We start from the raw sequence: 20013 nt of genomic DNA, 5'->3' as shown, positions 1-20013 counted from the left end.
ACCTCTGGCCTAATAAGAAACCAGACACTCTTGCTTTATTAGCCTCCTAGTGTACCCTTAGGTTAGAATCACATCAGCGCTGCAGAGAGCAGTATGTGACACGAATATGAAGCGTTTCTCCTGTGTAGGCTCTCAAAATACTAATGAATTTGTTTGTTTCGGGTTGTTTTTTTTGAAAGGGACACAAACTGAAAAAGCAAGTGCTATTACCAGCTGTAAATGTTGCTTTCTTCCCTTGGCTGAAATAAGTAGCACATCTAATGACTAAACAAACAATGTTAGAAGGGAAAAAATATTTTTTTCTCCCATGTTTACTCTATGATTTTTACAGCTCCGAGTGCTGTCAGTGTCATTGTTTCCCCTTTATTGTCCAGTGATTTCCCCTCTTGTCCACGTGGGTCTTTCCCACAACAGAGGAGAGAAAAACAAGTACAAAAAGTAGGAAAACACTATTGTAAAACCAAAGAAAGAGAGAGTCTGCCTGTGCTGTGGGCAGGTGGAAGGTCATAACTCGTTTTCACACATGAAGCAGAGATGAAGGTGATAAGGACTCTTTAAACTTTCCGGCATTGGCTTAACTCATGGAAAAAGCAGACTCTTTGGCTAAAATTCATAGTGCCCCAGCAGTAGCCTTTTGCTGATGGTTTTCCAGTCTCTTAGGACTGGATTGTCAGCAGCTGTAAACAGCAGTTTAGAGTTCAGCACAGATTTTCCAATGAGCTTAGCCTGAGAGAGAGGTGTTGGCTGCACCGCTTTTTCGAGAATCTAGTTCAGTTTGCTGATAACTCAAAAACTTGTTCCAAAGTTACATCTATTCCTCCAGTGTCCCCGTGTGGGCCAACTCTATCAAGACTCTCTCGAGAAGTACTTGGAGCTGTTTTTCGTGCTGTACAGATGCCCATCAGTTAGGCTGATGCTGAGTGAAGCAAACCTTGGTTATTTTTTCTTGTCTGTGATGATCACAGAACAACAAGCCCTTGTTTCTCCTCCTCCTCGTCTCCTTGAAGTCTGCATTCAGATCTTTCTTCCTTCCTTCCTTCCCTTTCTGCTGGGTCTCTGTTGGGGTCCCTTCCAGTCCTGGTGTCACGTAGAGGGAGAGCTCTCTTAGCTTAGAGAGCTCTTCCCACGCTTAGTCCCCATCTGTCTGTTGTTTACTGTGGTGTTTTTCTTCCCTGTGTCCAGGATCCTTCACATGAAGTTATTTCCTACAGAGAGGCTCAAAACTTCTGGCGCTTGGGTCCCAAGCTGCAAGGATCCTTGTCTGGGTGCTCAGGCTGCCTCAAGCAGGTGTCCAAGTGCCCTGTGGGAAAGCCTTGGGGGCTATGTTTTCACTTTGGCTTCCACAGAGGAATCCCTGAGCAACAGACCACAGGGGTGACTAGGCAGCCCTCTCCTGTTCAGAAAATATAAAACTTTAGGCAGCAGCTGCCCCTAACCTTGCTCAGCAGCCTAGTTTATCTTCTCGGGTGTCCACTTTGCTACTTGCGTAGTGCTCAGAGCTGCTCGGTAAATCTGGTGGCAAAGCTGCAGCTCGCTCACTTGTAACACAAGGCTTTGTGTAGGGTTTGTGGAAGCACAGAAAGTGCTGGTGGGTCTGGCTTGCACAGCCCTACCATCTCTTACAGGGTTTGCCCAAGTATTTGCATTTGTCACCTACTGTCATTGCTTCTATTCTTTGGCATTTGCAGATAAGGCTGTAAATAAGACTTGGCATGTAAATAAGGTTTGGCATAATCTTTCTTCTTCCCGCTCCTTCAAAGCACAAAAATGCCCCTTTTTTCCCACTCAGATTCCTAAAGATCCAGAGGAAGGAAGAACAGTAGAAGCACCCAGCATCATCTGGGATTGTTTCTCATTGTAGCTACTTTGTTAATCCAATACACGTGGCCCTCTTGCACCTTTTCCTGAACGCTCTCCTGGAATTGCTCTACAAGCAGGCAGGATTTCACCGAGGCCAGCAGAGGTGTATAGCTCAGCTGGGATCTGTGATGGCTGGTAGGTTTTGCCTTCTGTGAAGTCAGAAGAGCCAAACAAGAAATTCTTTGTTGCTTTACTCAGACTGGGGATCTAAGCTTGTTTTTGTGAGCTGAGGAAAAGTCTTGTCCCTGTTCAGAAAAAGGCGTCAACTGTGGAGTAAGGAGAGAAAAGGATTTTTTATTTTATGTATTCAGGCTTCCTCCAAAATAAGGAGCTCATCTTACGCTGACTTCTTAAAGTGATTGGCCCTGCCATGCCACCTCTCTCCACTCTGTCACTTGCTGTCAAACAAAGATCAGTGTTCTGCTGCAAACAGCCTGCTAATGATTTTTTTTTTTAATTGAGTTATTACATCGTCTATGATGAGCCTGTTCCTTTTTGGTGGGTGGCTGCACTTTGACCCAGTATCTTTTTCTCAGATTTTCCAGTGGCAGTGAACACTTACTGCCTGCACTGCTCTCATCACTCCCCTTCCTAGGATGCCTAAAGCAAAGGGTTTCCAACAGGAGCAGCTCCTTGAAACTCACCTAGCATGGGTCCTTCTTGGACACGGTGATACCTTGCGTTGAAGGATCAGCTGGGTGTGCACAGTCTGTGCTTGATCTACAACTTAATCCTAGCTACTGCTGAGGGGTAAGCATGTAGCTGCCCAAAGCTGCCAGGCTTTCAGGAGATGCATTGATGAGATTTCCGCAGTGGGTTGAAGCTGAAGCAGTCTACTTGCTAGCAGAAAAGGTCCCTCAGAAAGCAGGAGCTGCTTCTGTAGAAGGCAGCACTTTTCTCTTAAATGGGATTCCATCTCTTGATGATGGTGTAAGGGGAAAAGGCCACATACATTCAAAGAAAAGAACACAGCACCTCGCCTTTTAAATAACTTACACAAAAATCTGTAAATATCCTGGGGAATAGGTAAGGGTTGTGTGCTTGAAACATTCTTGTCTTACAAAGAAATGCAGATAGGCATGGTTTGTGGGCCTGACAGAAGTAGGAGAGCAGGCAGCTTTCAGAGCAAGGGCTGCAACTGATTTTTTGAAAGCCTGTGAGAAATAGCCTGAGCTGTTCAGACCCAGCACTGGTTAAAACTCTTGCACGATGTTAAGAATGAAGTTACACACAAACACCTCATTTATAAAGCGTTAAAAGGCTTATCTCAACAGATCCGTCAGCAGCCTGGAGCGTAACCAAATTTTTCTATTCAAATTCTCCACCACATCATTTTCATTGTGTGCGAGCCGTGCGCTGTAACGGTAGCTGTGCAGGCAGCGTGTGGCAGCCCGTCACCTGGCCCCCACAGGAAATACAGGCTGTGTTTCTCTATTTCTGCTCGTGTCTGCTCGTTGCCCACAGCAGTGTGAGCGAAGGATGCTTCTGGCTCTCATCCTGGCTCAGAAATCCATGCTCACTGCAGTGCTTATTTCTTTTAAGAGCACCTTTCTGCTCTCAGATTTTTACCATCATTGTCATTAGGGCTGGAAAACAAAGGAAATCTGCAACTCTGAGCGGGCCTCATGCAGTCACAGCACAGCTTACAGTCAGATTTCCACAGAGGAGTTGGTCAGTTTTGGTTAGGGAAGTCTATGGAAGTGCTCCTTGATCTTCAGGGCTTCACCCGGCGACGGGTGCAATGACTTGAATTTTGTAGGAAATCTTTTATTTGGGCGTGCTTTAATTCAGCGTGTGTGCTCCCCCACAGCCACTATTTCTCTGGGGAGGTGGAGGGGGAAGGAGATGATGACAGTGTGTTTGCCAGTGTGGACCACGCTGGTCAGGTTTGAGCTTTGCCCTGGGTTTTGCTTTCCTCTCTTATTCCAGGTGAGGATTGTGTGCCACAGGTAAGTTAATATTTCTGAGACAGCCCTCTTCGAGTCTGCTTTTCCAGTCATTGCAGACTGAGGTGTCAGATCCTACATTAACAAACTTAATTTGGAGCTTACTCTAACAGTACGCTTAGTGTCATATTTTATTTAACATGTATGCATTGCTACCCTGAGAAAAACATGAAACATGACATACACATACACACACACTTAAACTAAGATGTTTATTACATACTAATTCTACCATAATCAGTGCTGGCAGAGAGGACTCCTCTCCCTTGCCATATCACCAGACATCTGCATAGTGTCTTGGAACTCCTTTGCTCCCAGCCACAGACTGTGTGCTCGAAGGATCCTCGGTCTGGGAACTGCTGTCACCGTGCTGAACATCACTGCGCTCGCTGTAGCAAGGTAAACGTGCCCCAGGTTCAAACCACCAGCTGTGCAAAGGATTTCAGTGTAGAGGACTCTTTGGAAAGATTTTTGTTTGAGATGTAATCAACACACACCTTCTTCTTTCCTTAAAAATCATTACAAGCCTCTGAAAAAGGAGTGTTATCAAACGAACGTGGATGCTTGGCTTCTGTCCTCGCCATTGTTGTTGCTGGCAGACATACTGAAATGATGCAGTATATTCAAAGGAGGCCAAATATATCCTCGCTGGCATGTAGAGGAAGTTTCCACAAAGTCATACAAGAGAAAAAAAACATTGAGCGCAGAGATCTGTTCTGCTGTGTCCGTGTAATGTTCATCCAAATGGCTTAATCATGCAAGAAAATAAATAGTGCTCTGTAGCACCTATCAGCTTGGAAAATGGCTACAGTTGAATTTCAAGGTATGAGGTACAGGAAAGCTTCCCATGGCCAAATGTGGGCTATGACAGTCTGTCACCTCGCTGTGCTACTGTTGGCATCCATTTTTCTGTGTTTCAGGGTGAGCAATCAGCTGTCCTGTAACCAAAAGAAAATAGGCACGTTTTACCAAAAGCAGTCAATACAAGCACGAGGCCTTGGGATTGTAAACTTTATGGGTAAGAGCAACAGAAACCATGCCCTAGCCTGGACTCACATGTTTACCAGAAGACTTCTTCTTGTGAATCTAATGCAGAGCCATGTGGTGTGAAGGTACAACAGAATTTAACCAGGTATTTTAATGATTCTCAAAAAGAAAAACATCCAGCTCCTAACAGCGTTTACTGCCACCAAGAACTGAACTCCTGTTTACAGCGTTACAGTAAATACACGCTGCAGTGTAGAAAATTGTCTAGGGATGATTTGAACTTTTTTTGGAAGTGACCCTCATTTAAGAAGTAACAGGAAACGTGAATGAAAAAGTGCCTTGAAATTTATGAAATAACCTTATGAGACTGCAGTCTAGCAGATTGCAATTTGTCCTGGTGGCTGCTTCAGCTCACCTCAGATTCCTGTCTTTCGGGGAGCGTTTCTATTCCGTTGTGATCCAGGATGTGCTGGGGAGCCTCGGTGTCTATGTCTACATTGGCCTGCGTGCTGGGCTTTTCGTTCTCCCATTTTGCAAACCCTTTGTTCTTCCCAGCTTTGCTGTGGAACTTGGACTTCATTTTGGGGAAAGTGTGGGATCCTGAATCGCTCCAGCCTGGCTCATGCCACAGTGGCTCTGTCTGCGTTGCTTGGCTGGTGGTTGCCCGCTGCAGCCGTACTGAAATTTTCCGTGAGGAGCCAGTGACAAGGGTGATAGCTCTGCTATCGAGGTCCTGGTGTTCTGCAGCAACACTGGGAAATTCAAACACCTCATCCTGGACTGAAAGAAAAAAAAAAAAAGTGGAATTATTTATTTTAAATATTTTTCTTCAAGACCTTTGCAAAAAGATATCTTAAGCCTGGGTCAAGGGGAGAGAAGGAAGGGATTTTATGGTTCAGAAAAAGAAGAAATTGGCTATTCTGGGAGATTTGTGCAAGTCTTTTAGTAGTTAAATCTATTTCAGGACCAGGACTTGATATGCCATTGTATATAACTGCATGATGGCTTGCAGGTGTGTTTGTGCAGACAGCACGAGGGTGCACGGAGGAGAAGGCAGCAGCATCACTTTGCAGAGGGAAGCTCTGAAGGAGGCTGCTCCTTATTCCAGATAGCCCCCTATAAGAAGCAGTGGTGTAATTAGCAACATCCATATGCTGCTCAGAAGCCGATTCTGGCCTTGTGTGCACAATTTCCTCCTCCCTCTATCTGCCTGCTCAAGGGGGATGCAAGGCAGAGCCAGAATTGTGCCTCTGTGTGTCTCAGTCCCTGCCATTTAAGTGTCCTATACGGAAAAGTGCAATTTCCCTAATTCTCATTTTATTTTTTTATATTTTCAGCTGGCATAGCAGGACAAGGAGGTTCAGGCAGGAGACTAAGGCCACCACAGCTCCCTGCAGAAAGAGCTCTTGTAATTAGAGCATTGAACACGAGCCAGTGCATCGGAAAGTACACAGGCTGCTCTGTGCATTGGTACAAAGGAAAAATTAGAAGAGGCGGTAAGGACACTGGCTATTAAAGAGGATGCCAGCAACGGTTTAAAATAGAAACAAAAGAGTGCTCTTACCTGGCGGCAGAGAGGGGCTGCTAGGCAGGGAGCCGTGGTTGCTGCCCACTGAGGTTCCTCTGGAAAATTTTCTGCAGGCGAGCACAAGCAGGTCTCGGCATTGCTTATGGCAGTTGGCACCGCAGTCTGTAAGGGAGGGAAGCGTCAAGTCATCCAAAGCAAAGTCACGGCTGCCTGGTGATCCCTCAGGGCTGTTAGCAGGCAGCTGAGAGGGGGGATTGTAACCAAACAGGCACTTTGACAGAGGGTGTGGAGGGAGTTACAAAAATGGATAATTTGGTGTGATGGGAGTTCAAAACCAAACCTCCCTCACCACACTGCCCAGCTTCATCTCCGGAGCCACGGAGCTGGGGCCAGGAGCAGAGCTGAGCAGATGAATCCTGCCCCCCTTGCTAGTGCAGCACCAGAGGTGCCAGCCAGAAGGTGACAGCTCTTTGCCCAGAGGCAGAAATCACCCAAACAGGTGCAGCAGCTGGTACCTGCAGAGGGCAGGCACTCCTTGACCACGTGGGGATCTGAGCGAGAAGCTCGGCTCTCTCACACTCCAGTGCCTGTGATTTCGATGCTGCAGAGCCACTTTTGTTCTCTCCCCACTGGGCCAGGGTTGCAAACAATGATGCAGGACAGAGCTCAGCTTTTGGATCTTGAGTTTACAGGGCAGCTGTGACAAAACTCTGCCTTCCTTCCCTCAGCCTACCAGGAGAAGTGCAGACCACAACTGGCCTTGCTGTAGCTGCTCAGATGATGGTGGTCAGGAACAGCTGAGCTGCATGCAGTGGCTTAGTCATGGGTATTTTCCTCACCCCCTCAGAGGAAGAGATGTTAGTGGGTGGGAGAGGATTATGGGAATAGGGGCTATCCTAAAAAATAGGGGGTATCCTAAAAAATGATCCTGCAAATTCTTCACCTGTCTCCTGGGAGCCAGGGTAAGACCGAGGGAAAAAGAGATTGCATATAAATACGGCTGTGAAGCTCCCACGTGAGCATTCCTCTGTGAATAACTGGGACGTAACTACAGCTGTGAAAAGCCCTTCAGCTTCTTCTGCTTGAGAAATAAATTGGTTCAGGACTTTAGAGCCAATGAGGACCAGCACAATGTCATCCTTGGTCTGACCTGACATGCTACAAGTACTGCATAAGCCAATAAATAAAACTTTCAGTGAAAGCAACTGAGAGGACTGTAAGAGCTATAGTTTTTTTTTTTTTTTTTTTTTTTTTTTTTTTTTTTTTAAGCTGAACTGCTGCAGAAGTCCTTGCAATGAGATCTGCTGGGCAGTCCAGGAATTAAATTCTTGTCTATTTCTAGCTCAGCCACTGCTGCATTGCAAGGCCAGCTAGCCTTCAGTACTGGCGTGCAGATGTACACGATGAAGACAGCACTGCCAGCAGACCTTTTCCTGACCCCAGGTCTCAGGAGTTGGATTTCAGGATGTCTCCCTGCTGGCAGGAGGGTACTTGGTCTTCTGAGATGCAATTTTTTTGCTGGTACAAAGTGACACCTCGTGGAGCCAGTGGCTGCTTTGGACCTTCAGCTCCAAGAACAGGCACGGCCTCTGCTGCAGGGACACTTTGTGGCACTGATCACAGCCAGTGCCAAGTCCTTAAGCAAAATTGGGATGAGCAACTGCTGTTCTAGTAAGAAATACAGTTGACTTCTGCTAAAACCCAGCACCCATATCATGAAAAATCCATGCAAAATATTTATTTACCTTTGCATTTGTAGCCTTGTTTGATTATACCCCAGAGCTGCAAAGAAAGACAAAAGAACGTCAAGGAATCAGAAAAGAAAGCCGGAAGGAAAACAAGGTCACAATGAGGAAGTACCAATGGCTACAAAAGCACAAACAGGATACAACTGCTCTTAACACCCTTCCTGCCGGGCAGACCTCCCCCTCTAGCTGTGATAAGGTTTGTGTGGCTTTCCCCTTATTTCTACTGCCTACAGGGGGATTACCAGAGAAGGGGAGACACAGCTGAGGTGTGCTTCCAGGAAGGGGTTGGAAATTGCTGTCGTACCAAGCTTACTGAAACCAGCAGAGCACCTTCTGCTTCTAGCTCGCTTTGTGCCATCTGGAGGGTAACTTCTATTGTACAACCATTCTTCAGGCGCACAAATGGCCTGTGCCATTCAGGAATAGCAGGTGAAAACACCACTGGAGACAAAAACAAGGTTCTTGGCTCCTGAACTGGTCCCCAGCACACCCAGCCATAGCAAGCTGATTCATTCACCTGACTTCTTCCCTTGTGAGATGGTTAAAGCCTGAAACAGGCAGAGAAGCTGATAAATTCCCTCTTTGCCTCCTCCCAGAGGCTGTCTTTGCTGAAGTACAAAACAAGCAAATGCTGGCCCTCCAGGAGGCAGCATGTGCAGTGCCACTTTTGGGAAGCTTTACCTGTGATGTGAACAGTATTGCTTGGAAGTAGGGAAAAAAATCCCTAGTAAATTGTTATCTTTACACTCAAAAGAGAGATAACTACGACCATGACATTAAGAAAACAAACATTTTCACTCCAAGAGGCAGAGAGAGGAGAGTCTAGCCCAGTATTAAAGGAAAAAAGGTCAAGGACCTCAGTGTTTATTCATCCTGAGCTCATTCAAAACATTAGCAGGGAGGGTGAGCACATCCAGGCAGTCAAAACTGCACGTGCTGCCTTGCTGTGCTTTTAAGATGGGATGCGCAGTGTGCAGGGGGTAAATGTGCTGAGTAAAGAGATGTCCAAAAGGAAGAGCTGCAGAACGTTTGTATGACAAAGGAAAGAGTAAAATAAGACAAAATAGGAAGCTGATGGGGGGAAAAGATCATATATATGCTGCAAACATAACAATCAGATGCTGCAAAAAAGAATTTGTGAGGAAAAACAGGGGCCTGGAAAGAGAGAAAACCAGATTAGTGAAGGTGGAAGAAAGGCGAGTAAAATAACAGAAGGGGCAGCAGTGGAAACAAAGTCCCTAGAAAGCCTGCTGCTTGCCCTTCTCCTGCAAATGCTGTGGATGTGCACAGTGGCTGCGGGTGCCGTGGTCTCACGGTGGTGGTGGAGCCCCCTTGTCCCTCCTGGGAGAGCAGCACAGAGCCACCAGAATCACCTGAAGGGGGATGACTTATTTCTTTCATTAGAGCTCTGCTCTGTTCCCATTGAAGAGCCTTTTCACCTCCCTAGCTCCGCACCTTCATCTTACTCAGTTTTGGCCTTGCTCTGATGGCCAAACACAGTAGGCTGAGCTTCCTGCAGTGCCACGTTGTGATCCTGACCTGAAGCTTTGCATCCATCTGACGTGGCTTTGCAGCAAAGCTGGCACGAGCCAGCTCCAGGGTAAGAGGATCTGTGCAAATTCGGACGACAAAGCTGGAGGGGATGGATGGTCAGCCACCCCGACACATGGCGCAACTCAAGCTGTGGGGCGGAACTGAGACCGGCAGCGGTGGGATCAATTTCACACTGTGAACGGCATTAGATTTTAGCTTGACCTTTAAAGGTCATATCGTTTTAATAATAGATGTTTTACTGGCTACAGCGGACATCGCGCTGTCATGCCCATTCATCCTACTGCACAGTCAGTGCACATTTTTTTGACAGTGAATCACTGCATCAGTGCAAAAGTAAGTTTCCACCTGCAGATGGATGGCGCTGAAATGCACAGCCAGCACACAGCAGATTTTGTCACTGGTTCCTGTCCTATCCGCCCAACGCATCCACAGGACAATGCCAATGAATTCAGTGAGCTGACAGGAAAAATGACCTTATTTCCATTTCCCGTACAACCCCTTACTCATTTTTATTCCTGAACTGGATGTATTCAGGGAGACGTGAAAAATACCACAACGGCCAGCCAGCAAATTGATACAGGAGAAAAATATCTGGTGGAGAACACATTGCAGGACATTCCTGAGCCCCACTTGGCCATGGAAGCCTTCCAAGCATGAACCAAGTGTCACGAACGCAATGACATCTTCCTGAGGCTGCAGGCAGCCCAAAACAATAGGCTAAGACCGGTCACCTCCAGCTCCCCAATGGTCTGCTGGAGAGTTCGCCAGCAGGCTCCTGAATCAGCATTAACTCTGTCACCTCTCGGGTTTCTGCAGTTCCAGCGGAAATAGGTGGAATTCCTTCTTCCCCTGGCCTCCATCAGTGGAAAAAGGGACAGGAGCAGGAACGGCAGCCCCAGCCTGAGAGCAGGCACGTCTTTGTGCTCGGTGGTGCTGTAGTTGTTGCTTTCAGCCATGAAGAAACATTACTTGGTGGGAAAGGTCACTGAGTAGAAGCTGAAGATTTTGCCATTGATACTGGCAGCAGGTCAGCATGGGACAGCAGGGACAACGCTCTGGCTTTTCACCCTGAGCGTGGGCCACGTGCAGGCAGAGAAAAGGATCCTCTGCCCTGATGGAAACTCCTAGCCCTGTGTGCTCCTGTGGCTGGCCACGCATGGGCATTTGACTTCAGCGAGATGTGTACATTAAAATGACATCTAAATCAGAATAATTATGTTTTCCTTACTTGTTTTGAAGTGAGAAAAGCTGGAAGAGGTTTGCAAGCAACACAAAGGTTCACAAACACAATGGTTTGCCAGCTTTGTGTAGAGCACTCTAATAAATGTCTTTGTGTAAGTTATGACTGAGAGAAAAAGCAACTTAAAAAAATAATTAAATGCCAAACTTTCTCATGTTACAGAACTGTTGGAAGCACTTCTGATTTCTTGACTGAATTAGAAGGTCTATTAATTCAATAGAAAAAGGATTAAGGCTGTTATGGCCGTTCAGAGAATTATGAGCAGAGCTCATGTTGCCATGTGCAATTTCCTGAGAAAGAACGGCTTTTGCTTCATCTACATCCTCTGTTCCAGACACCCATTTTCCCTTGAGCTTGTTTACATGGGAAATCAAGCCAAATTAAAGAACTTAAGATAAACCAAGTAAGGCCATTCACAGAGTCTCCAATGTCCTTTAGTTAACATAATTTTACTTTCTTTCCCCGTAACAGTAATTCTTACAAATGCCTGTATTCAGGAACTACCAAAACAAAACTGGGTACCACAGCTAAAACATGAGGAAATGCTTTGTGCTTCTAAGTGCAATGAGGCATTTGGCCAAGCTGAGGAAACTTTAATGGCACATGGAACCAGTTTGACCCCATCTACGTTAAAGAATACGAAATTTCATGTGAGGTGTTCTGTTACTAAAAACATACTTACAAATCCTGCACAGTGCTCACAGAAAGTTGGTTTAAGGTAGGTCATCTCCTGGAAGTTATGAATAAACCCTGGACCCATTTTACACTGGAACTGCGACTTAGCTCTCAGAAAGTAAGCCATCATTTCTTCTTTGCTTATAAGACCATCTCTGTTAGGAAAAAAACAGTAGAGTAGATCTGTCACTGCTCATGGCACCGAACATGTCAGGATTTTCTCACTGCAAAAAACATGAAGCACACAAAGCCTGTTCTTTGAAAGAGCTACGATAGTCTTGGCAGAGGAAACAAGCTTTCCCTTAGCATCTTTGTCATTCTTACTCTTCATTAAACATCAGAGATTGAACTCATAGCATGGGCCTTGGTTTCTCACCTGTTCGTGGTATCAGAGCATTTGGTGGCTCAGACCAGGCCATCATGTGAAGGAGACTCCTTAGGCCCATGGCCACTGCTGGCCCAGCCAACCATGGAGACAGGGGGCTTGGAAAGGAGTCAGGGCCTGCTCTGGGCACCCACCACTGCTCTTCATGAACCATGCGCCATGTCTAGTGAAGCATGGTAAAGCAAGCTAAAGACCTGGTCAAACACCTTCTCTCCTGGACTTGGGTCTTGAAAAGCTCTTGAAAGCCAAGACAACCATACAGGTAGCGTTGTGCTCAGCTGAACTGCAGTTTTTGTGTATTTTCATCTGAAAAAGTACATGGTACAACTGAGAAGTCAAACCATTGCAAAATACTATTTGTGTATTTCTCCCTGTAAGGATGGAGATGGCTTCACTGAAATGGAATTTGAGACCACTCAGTTCTTAACTAGCAGGAGCACAATTCACGTGCTCAAATGTTTTGCTGGATTCACCAAATCTGAATCCACAGGAAGACTGCATACGTACAGAGGGCCTAACTGACCATGTAAACTTATCACAATAAACCACCACTACAGAATTTATACCTCCGCTTTCTACTCACACAGTCCCAATGCTTATGCCCCTAGCTGACCACCAGCACCTCCCAGAATATTTATTAGCATCTTTCAGCCACTTATGCTCATTTCTCTTGTCCCACACACAACTTTTTTATCAGCCTGATAGCTGGTCTGGGTAAGGATCTCCAGAGTAGTTTGACAGTACTCTAAGGGTTTCAGCTCAGTTCTGGAAGGAACAAAGTTCATTAAGCTATTAAATAGATGACTTTTAAGGTAATGGGAAAAAACAGACTGCTACCTGGGTGGCAATGCAGTGTAAGAAGTTAAATGGAAATAGAATTCAACCATCAATGATCCTTGAGTGAGAAGCCAAACACAAGAGGCTTGGAGAACTGGGATACATTGTCTCTTCAACATTTTGTTTTAATGTGTTTTTCAATTAAGGAAACAAAACAAAACAAACAACCAAACAAACAAAAATAACAAGAACCCCACAAACTTACTGGTCTTTGTCCAGCACACAGAAAGAGTCCAAAAAGGGAAAGTTGGCAGCTATACTTTCAAAGTCTTCCTGAGAAATATAGCCATCATGATCATGATCATAGTTCCTAAAGACAGACTGGAAAAACAAAAGGAAATGTTTGTCATAACATCCAGCCTGTCCTGAATCTGTACCAGCTCTTCAGTGTTTTAATTGCATTTAAATGAATGTTCAAGATTACTAATCACATGCTCTGCTCCATTGTTTTATTCCTATAAATACTACTTGGCACTTCAATATCCATATTTATTTGATTGTAGGGGAAAATGGCTATTTTTTAAGAAAACTTGACCTCAGTATTTAGCTAGTGAAGCTTCTCAAGCTCCTCCACACCTCTTCAGACATAGTTATTCTTGGCTTTATGTCTTTTTTTTTTTTTTTAATGTCACTAAAGTTCTGCCTCATGTGACATATTCCCTTTGTTTCACTAAGTATACTTTTAATCAAATAAATAAATAAATAAATAAATAAATAAAACCAGCCCAACAGCAGCTTTCCCATGAGAAGTTTGGATATTTTTGGCTTCACTTAGCTTTTAGCTGGTCACCACTGTTCTGCCACAGTGCTGTTGCAATCCAATTTGCTTACTGATACTTTGACAACCAGATCACAAACACTTTGTATCTCACAAACACGCCCTCCCATCAACCCAATCCAGTGTACCGCTAAGTAAAAAGAGATATGGGACCAAATTTAAAAGGTTGCACAAAGTGACGAAAGCTCTCCTTCGCTACTAAGGAGTTAGTATATTCCATTTTATACTAAGTGTGGAGATCCATAACGGGCATTAAAGCTACATGTTTTATCAGTCTGATGGGAAAGATATGTCAAAATCAACATGAGCATCTGAAAGACATTTTGAAATACAAGCTCTCTCATTAGGTTAATATTTGGTTGACAAAGACATGAACTTAACATACCGAGACCTCTGAAAGGTGCTTTTAGAGTCCTTATTTTAATGAGAATTTGAAGAAGCCAATTTCAAGGCAACCATGGAATGACCTGTAACTGATGGCTGGCAGACCTCAAAAATATGTCGAGAAGGAATCAAGTTGCACAACCAAGCAGTATCCAGCACTTCTAGTATTAAAAACAATGCATTAAGGCCCCACTCAAAGCAGCTGGTAAATGACAAAGACTGGCAAAACAAAGACAGTTGTACAGGATGGGCCTTTTGGTGAGCTGTATCTGTAACAGCCCCAAACTATGTTTTAATTCTGTGAGACTCATGTCCTGAACCAGGCCAAAATTGTGGAATGGGGACCTGCATTTCCTTTGCCCACCACATTCTAGAAGGATTAAGGAGTTGCAACAGACTTGTGATTTAAACAAGCTATATCAAAGACAGTTTGGGATGTGGGGTGACTTTATCAACATATGGCACTGACAAAAGCAATACTGAAATAGCACAAGCACTTCTGGCATCCCACATTAGGAGGAAAAGCAAGCAAGCAAAAAACCAAACCAAAACAAAAAAAGCACACACAAAGACGAAATTGCAAAATGTATTTGTAGTCTGAGTGAGAGACTGAAGGCTTTGTTACCTTAACTACATAACCCCAATTAATGACCTGTAACACAGACAAGATCAGAATTTAATACTTCTTCCCAGAGTTAGTTATTGATTTGTAAAAAGCAGAAGGATATCTTGCTTCATTATCTCTAACACCTTCCTGGTTCCTCACTAAAAGTCCCTCAGACAGTGACACAACAGGTCTCAGTCTCTCCAAAGGGCCCTCATGGTGCCTGGTTTTGTTTGCATCACCTCACATGTCACCTTCCAAACTGAAGCTGCAAGATCCCAGCTGTAATTCTCCATGACTTCATGCCCAGATTTTCAAAGTGATAACAAGACTGTCTTTACCATGCATAATATGCTCTGGACAGTCAAATGACAGCAAGTTGAAAAACAGAAAAAGGCAGAGAGATTGCACTGGTGTAGAAGTAAATAAAGGGAAAAAATCCAGGTCATTCCAATTCAGCTCCACTTCAAAATTTGATCTCCAAAATTCAGTGGGAGTCAATGAGGTGTAATAGTGTACTCCCTAAGCACTCACTGAAGTCACTGAGCACACTCTGAGCCTCATGAGGAGGCTCCAAACAAGGCAGCAAAACTGGCAGGTGTTTGCCCGGCCAGGAACTACCCAGAGGGCAGACACAGCACCTCCACCAGAGGAGGGCTTCCAAGGAGTCATCGTCCTTGGGAAAGCACCGGCCAACAGTGAATTTGCCAGTCAGCATTTGCTGTCTCCCAGGTGGCTCCTTAGAGAACAAGGACGTCATTTTAACCTTGGCATGTTGGATAATCAGCTTCTATTGTAAATAAATAAGTAAATAAATCAATAAATGAAAATAAAGTCTGTTTCGGGTATACTGGTCTGAGCAGTAGATTTGATCTGTGCCCTTTGGACAGCTTGGCCACCAGGCACTAACATAGAGACATCAAAAACCTTGTCTTTTGCCAGCAGATCAGCACAGTGCAATGCTTGGTACAGGGGAGGGTTTCTGGAGACCTCCTCTGGACCTAGCAATGTGTGAGTCCTTGTTTCAGACTGTTTTTGCTTCCAGCTGTTGTAATGTCTGTCATCAGACATTAACTGAGCAGGTAGGGCTGCAACAACTCAGCTTTGCCCTTTCAATTTCTGTTTGCTAATCAAACCCGTTGCACAGCAGCCAGGTTTGGATGCTGCTGAAAGTTTGCTTGTTTGCATCTGGAAATCTGCTTACTCTGGAAATCTGCTGCCTCTGATTCCAGGACTGAAATAGAAATATTTCTGAAGGTATCAGCAAAAGTTCAAATCTGTTATCAGATATCTGAAATTCATCTCAACTGCAACAATTCCTTGAAAACCTCTAATTAAATTAATTGCAATGATGACAGTATCAAAGCTATTGTTCCTTTTGGCCAATAAATTCTTCCAAATACTTACGTCCACTAACTTTCTTATGTGCTTGTTAATGACTGTCGGGTCGGGCTTGGGTACCACTCCAGATGCCCACTCCAGAGGCACCACTGGCTTGCTTGGGGTCGTCGGGGAGGTAGGCTGCTGGGAGACAAGCCAAACACAAAGATGTTCGAATCTGAATTACAAAATCCAGTTTCCTGTTACAAGCAGCACAAGTGCTGGAACCAGCTTCAACAGCTACACAACTCGGAGGAAGCAGGCAGGAAGGAGGGTCTCTGCACACAATGGGAATCAGAAATAGCACAGAAACCTGCTTTTCTCCATCCTGACAGAGCCCCCAAGGAGCTCGGCAGCACGAGGTGACCTGGACAAAGAGAGGGTGCACAGGAGTTGTGTGAAGGACTGCATGTCAATGTTGGTCTCTGAGTGCTTGGTGCACAGAAAACCCACTGATTTACAGTCAAGGCACTGCACTGCAGTGAAACAAGAGCTAAATGTTTCCAGGCAGGGATGTAAGCGAATTTACTACAGGCCAGGAGGCATGGCTTGATTCACCTGGCCATGATAAGACCAGCCAACCTATTTTACTTCAGAAACATCTTTGTTCTGATGAGATGGTAGCTGGCAGCTCAGCTGATACACAGCCTCACTCACTCCATGCAGCCATGGTGCTTTGGGAACAGCTGTGGCACACAGCAAGATGAAGATAGAGGACAAACCTGATCTCAGTTTCAGGTAAGGCTTCAAAAATTGCCAGTCAGCCCAAAAAATGCTGCAAGACAGCCTGGCATTGTCCTACATCTGCGGCTGGGGATCTGGCCAAGGAAGCAGCATCAGGCAGGAAAATTTCAGCATGGTCTGGATCAGAGCAGGAGATGGCCCACAATCTGCCTGTGTTAGCTGATGAGCCATAAATCTGGGTCCCACATGTCCTTCTGTTAATTGGTGGGAGTTCAGAGAGAGGTAATTAAGCTATCTAAAAATGTTATAGCTATTACTGGGTATAATAAAGATATTGTAGACTTTCACACTGAGATGAAAAATGGTCACAAAGTCATACTTTACTGTGTTTGGTAGAAAAAAAGAGAAGGATGTGTTAATGGTTTGCTTTACTCACTTGGCTTTTCCTTTTTCAGGGGTCACAACAGCTTTTATTAGTTCCTCAGTGTCTCTTGACTCACTATACTCATCTGCTCAGGTAAGCTTAGGAAGAAAAAAATCCCTATATCCACAGAGTTCAATTCCAACAACAACAACAACAAAAAAAACAGTGAACCTGAACATCCAGCTCTATATAGCTCCCAATAGCACTTACAGGACTTTTTAATCCTAAAATGAATGGCACCACACAGTGATGGATCAGCTTGCTGGTAAGTGTTTTTGCTCTAAAAATGCATGGAAAAGCAGCGGTCTTTTAAAGATAGCATGTTACATGGTAATACTTAACATGCCAATATTGTGATGTTCTTGCAGATATGGTCAGAGAAGAAATTTGATGTGCTCCTTCTCTTAAAAAATATCTAGACTAATGGGACTAAGAGCATCAGCAGCAAAGTGTGAGAATGGTGCTAGACTACCACATCCTCACAGAGAGCCATTAAGTACTGCTGCTCCATGTGTACGGTGGCAGAAAGAGAGCAAATCCACTGGAACATTCCTGCCTTCCTCTTTCTTCTGAGCTATTTAATTTGAGTTTTCATTCAGTATTTTTTAACTATTTATTTATTTATGGTGCTGATGCCAATATTTTGGCACTGAAATCAATCTCGTTCAGAAGCAAAAAACATGTTAGTGTGTCCTCAGTGGCATAACTTTGCTGGGCAGGGCTGCCTGCTAGCAAACAGTTGTACTGGTGAAAAAAAGATAAAAAGATAAAAAACAAACAAACAAACAAACAGAGAAAAGCAGGGCTGTGTTACAGTGTGACAGAGGGAGATGCCATGCTACAGCTGGCAGTCAGTCCCCAGTAATTAATTTCTTTAGGCTGCCACACTGACTGAAGAGTCTCTTTCCAGTTTTAGCACAACTAAAGTCTTGCTCAAGCTCCTGCTGACATCAGGCACACATGCTAATGGATAGCACACACTTTGCCTGGAAAATGACTGCAGCAACCAGCGTGGGGACTGCGCCCATACAGCAATAAATTGTGGAGTGCTTGTAATAAAACAACTACACTGTCCTGATTCCTTCGACAAATTTTTCCACACACAAAAGGTCTACAGCTTCTTTCCCCTTCAAAATATTTTGTGTGCATTGGGACCTGAAGCACAGAGATGTACGCTTCAAATAGTCTGGCTTCTGTAGATTCAGCCATAGCTTGTTACCCATTGTGGTGCTGTAGCAGCTGAATGTCCCTGGTTATTCATTGATCACAGAAGTCTCCACCAACTGCTGGGAACTGTTAAAATCCACAGCAATATTCCTATTGCTTTTATCCTTCTTTAAGCTGAAGCTTAAGATCAAGGCAGCAACATGGTAATTTTCTTCTCTGGAGGTAGTGGCTCATTAGTCCTCCCACAGCATGGAGCTGTAACTGTGCAACCTTGCTGGCAGTGATGGAAAGCAGTGAGGGAGCCAGAATGGCTGTGATAAATGGGAACAGTTGTGGCTAAATAGTATCCAACAAGGACTGGAGACTCTGTAATGAAATTCCAGGTGTTCAGACTGAATTATTGCTGACTATGGAACTGTTCAGTGTTGCTCTTCACCCCCTGCTGAGAGCGCACAGATAGTCCTCAAGGTGCTCAAGAGTGATGAACCACCCTTAAAGCCAGCGAAGTCTGATACTTGTAATCTAAGGGGTTTTGCTTCCTTGCTTGCTTCTACAAAAACTTCAAAAAAGTAAAAAACACTGAAGAGAAAGACCTCCCACTGCTGGATGCTGCTCTCACATGCTCCTAAGCATTTCCAGTCACTCTCAGTTTCTGCTGGTGTTGGACTGGGAGGGCTCGGCCTGAGAGGATCACGTGCTGAATGTAATAAGGGTGTTAGTGCACCAAAAGAAATGCTCACAGGGCATCATAAGACCCAAACATTGACAACAGGAGAGACAGTAGTACTTTAAATGACAAGTTCAAGTACTAATTAAGAGATTTACCTCAGACTTGCAAAGCATAATATAAAATACATCAATGAAGCATTATCTTTAGTTGCACCTACTAAAAGATAAGAAGATACCTATTCTGAGGTGTTCAAACATCGCTTGAGAGCCCAAGATACTGTCAATTCTGCATAAGCAAACAGTTTTTACAACATTGCAGCTAGTGCTATGGCTTACCTAAGACACATCTTTGGACTCGGTGTTGTTTTATGTAACTGCAGCAGCATCCAGAAAATGAAGTAATGGTCACACGATGAATAATTGATATAAGCTTACAAAGGATGTTTTCACATAAAGCAGAACTATGTTTTCCAGAGACTTTATGGCAAAATAATTAGTAATGAAGTCTGGCATGTTTCACTATTTACTTTTAATGTGTATTAAAACCTGTAGTGACTGTTTTTACTGCACAAGCATACACAATAAAAGTCTTTAAATGAAGGTGAATAATGAAATATACTAATGGGCTTTCAAAAATACAGGCAATTGCATGCAGACGAAATAAGTAATACGACAAAACGCAGTATAAGAGGACCTACAGATTTGGAGTTCCTTGGTTCCAGCACCAATGAGAGCTTGTAGATGTCATCCTCTGTGTGATAGAGGTCCAGGGACAGCTATATATATAAAAAAAAAAAAAAAACAAAAAAAAAAACAGGGGAAAAAAGCAGTGTTTATTAGACTGGATTGGATATAATAGGGCTGTTAGCAGACTGATGCTGAAGTTTTGCTGGTTGGAGCTTAGGATACATGGAGAAGCTGCTTGCAGTTTCACAGAGCTGGCACAGCCATGCTGCTGAGCACAGAATCACCGGACAGTGGAGGTTGGCAGGGCCCTGTGGAGGCACCTGGTCCAAGCCCTGCTCAAGCAGGGACACCCAGAGCAGGCTGTCCAGGACCACCTCCAGGTGCCTTTTGAGGGTCTCCAGGGATGGGGACGCCACAGCCTCTCTGTGCAGCCTGTGCTAGGGCTCTGTCACCCACACAGCACAGAAGGGCTGCCT

At 44.6% G+C, this 20013-nt stretch overlaps 1 protein-coding gene across 5 annotated transcripts in view; it reads right to left on the bottom strand.

Moving 5' to 3' along the window:
• Positions 1–3999: 3999 nt before the first annotated feature.
• The window catches only part of RASGRP3 (RAS guanyl releasing protein 3), a 54854-nt gene continuing 38840 nt past the window's right edge, over positions 4000–20013 (bottom strand). For 4 of the 5 annotated variants that reach the window (XM_084283995.1, XM_084283994.1, XM_084283993.1 and 1 more), the window contains 8 exons: positions 19549–19626; positions 15934–16050; positions 12966–13081; positions 11546–11693; positions 8067–8103; positions 6358–6483; positions 5209–5573; positions 4000–4744 (listed from right to left, as the gene is read on the bottom strand). In XM_084283995.1, coding sequence (XP_084140121.1) covers positions 4736–4744; positions 5209–5573; positions 6358–6483; positions 8067–8103; positions 11546–11693; positions 12966–13081; positions 15934–16050; positions 19549–19626 — 996 coding nt within the window. In that variant the 3' untranslated portion in view covers positions 4000–4735. The remainder of the gene's footprint in view (positions 4745–5208; positions 5574–6357; positions 6484–8066; positions 8104–11545; positions 11694–12965; positions 13082–15933; positions 16051–19548; positions 19627–20013) is intronic. The other variant, XM_084283996.1, reaches the window with a different exon arrangement.

This window comes from Netta rufina (assembly GCF_964035555.1).
Source record: "Netta rufina genome assembly, chromosome: 3".
Taxonomy (NCBI): Eukaryota; Metazoa; Chordata; class Aves; order Anseriformes; family Anatidae; genus Netta; species Netta rufina.
This window is presented reverse-complemented; position numbering and strand designations above follow the sequence as displayed.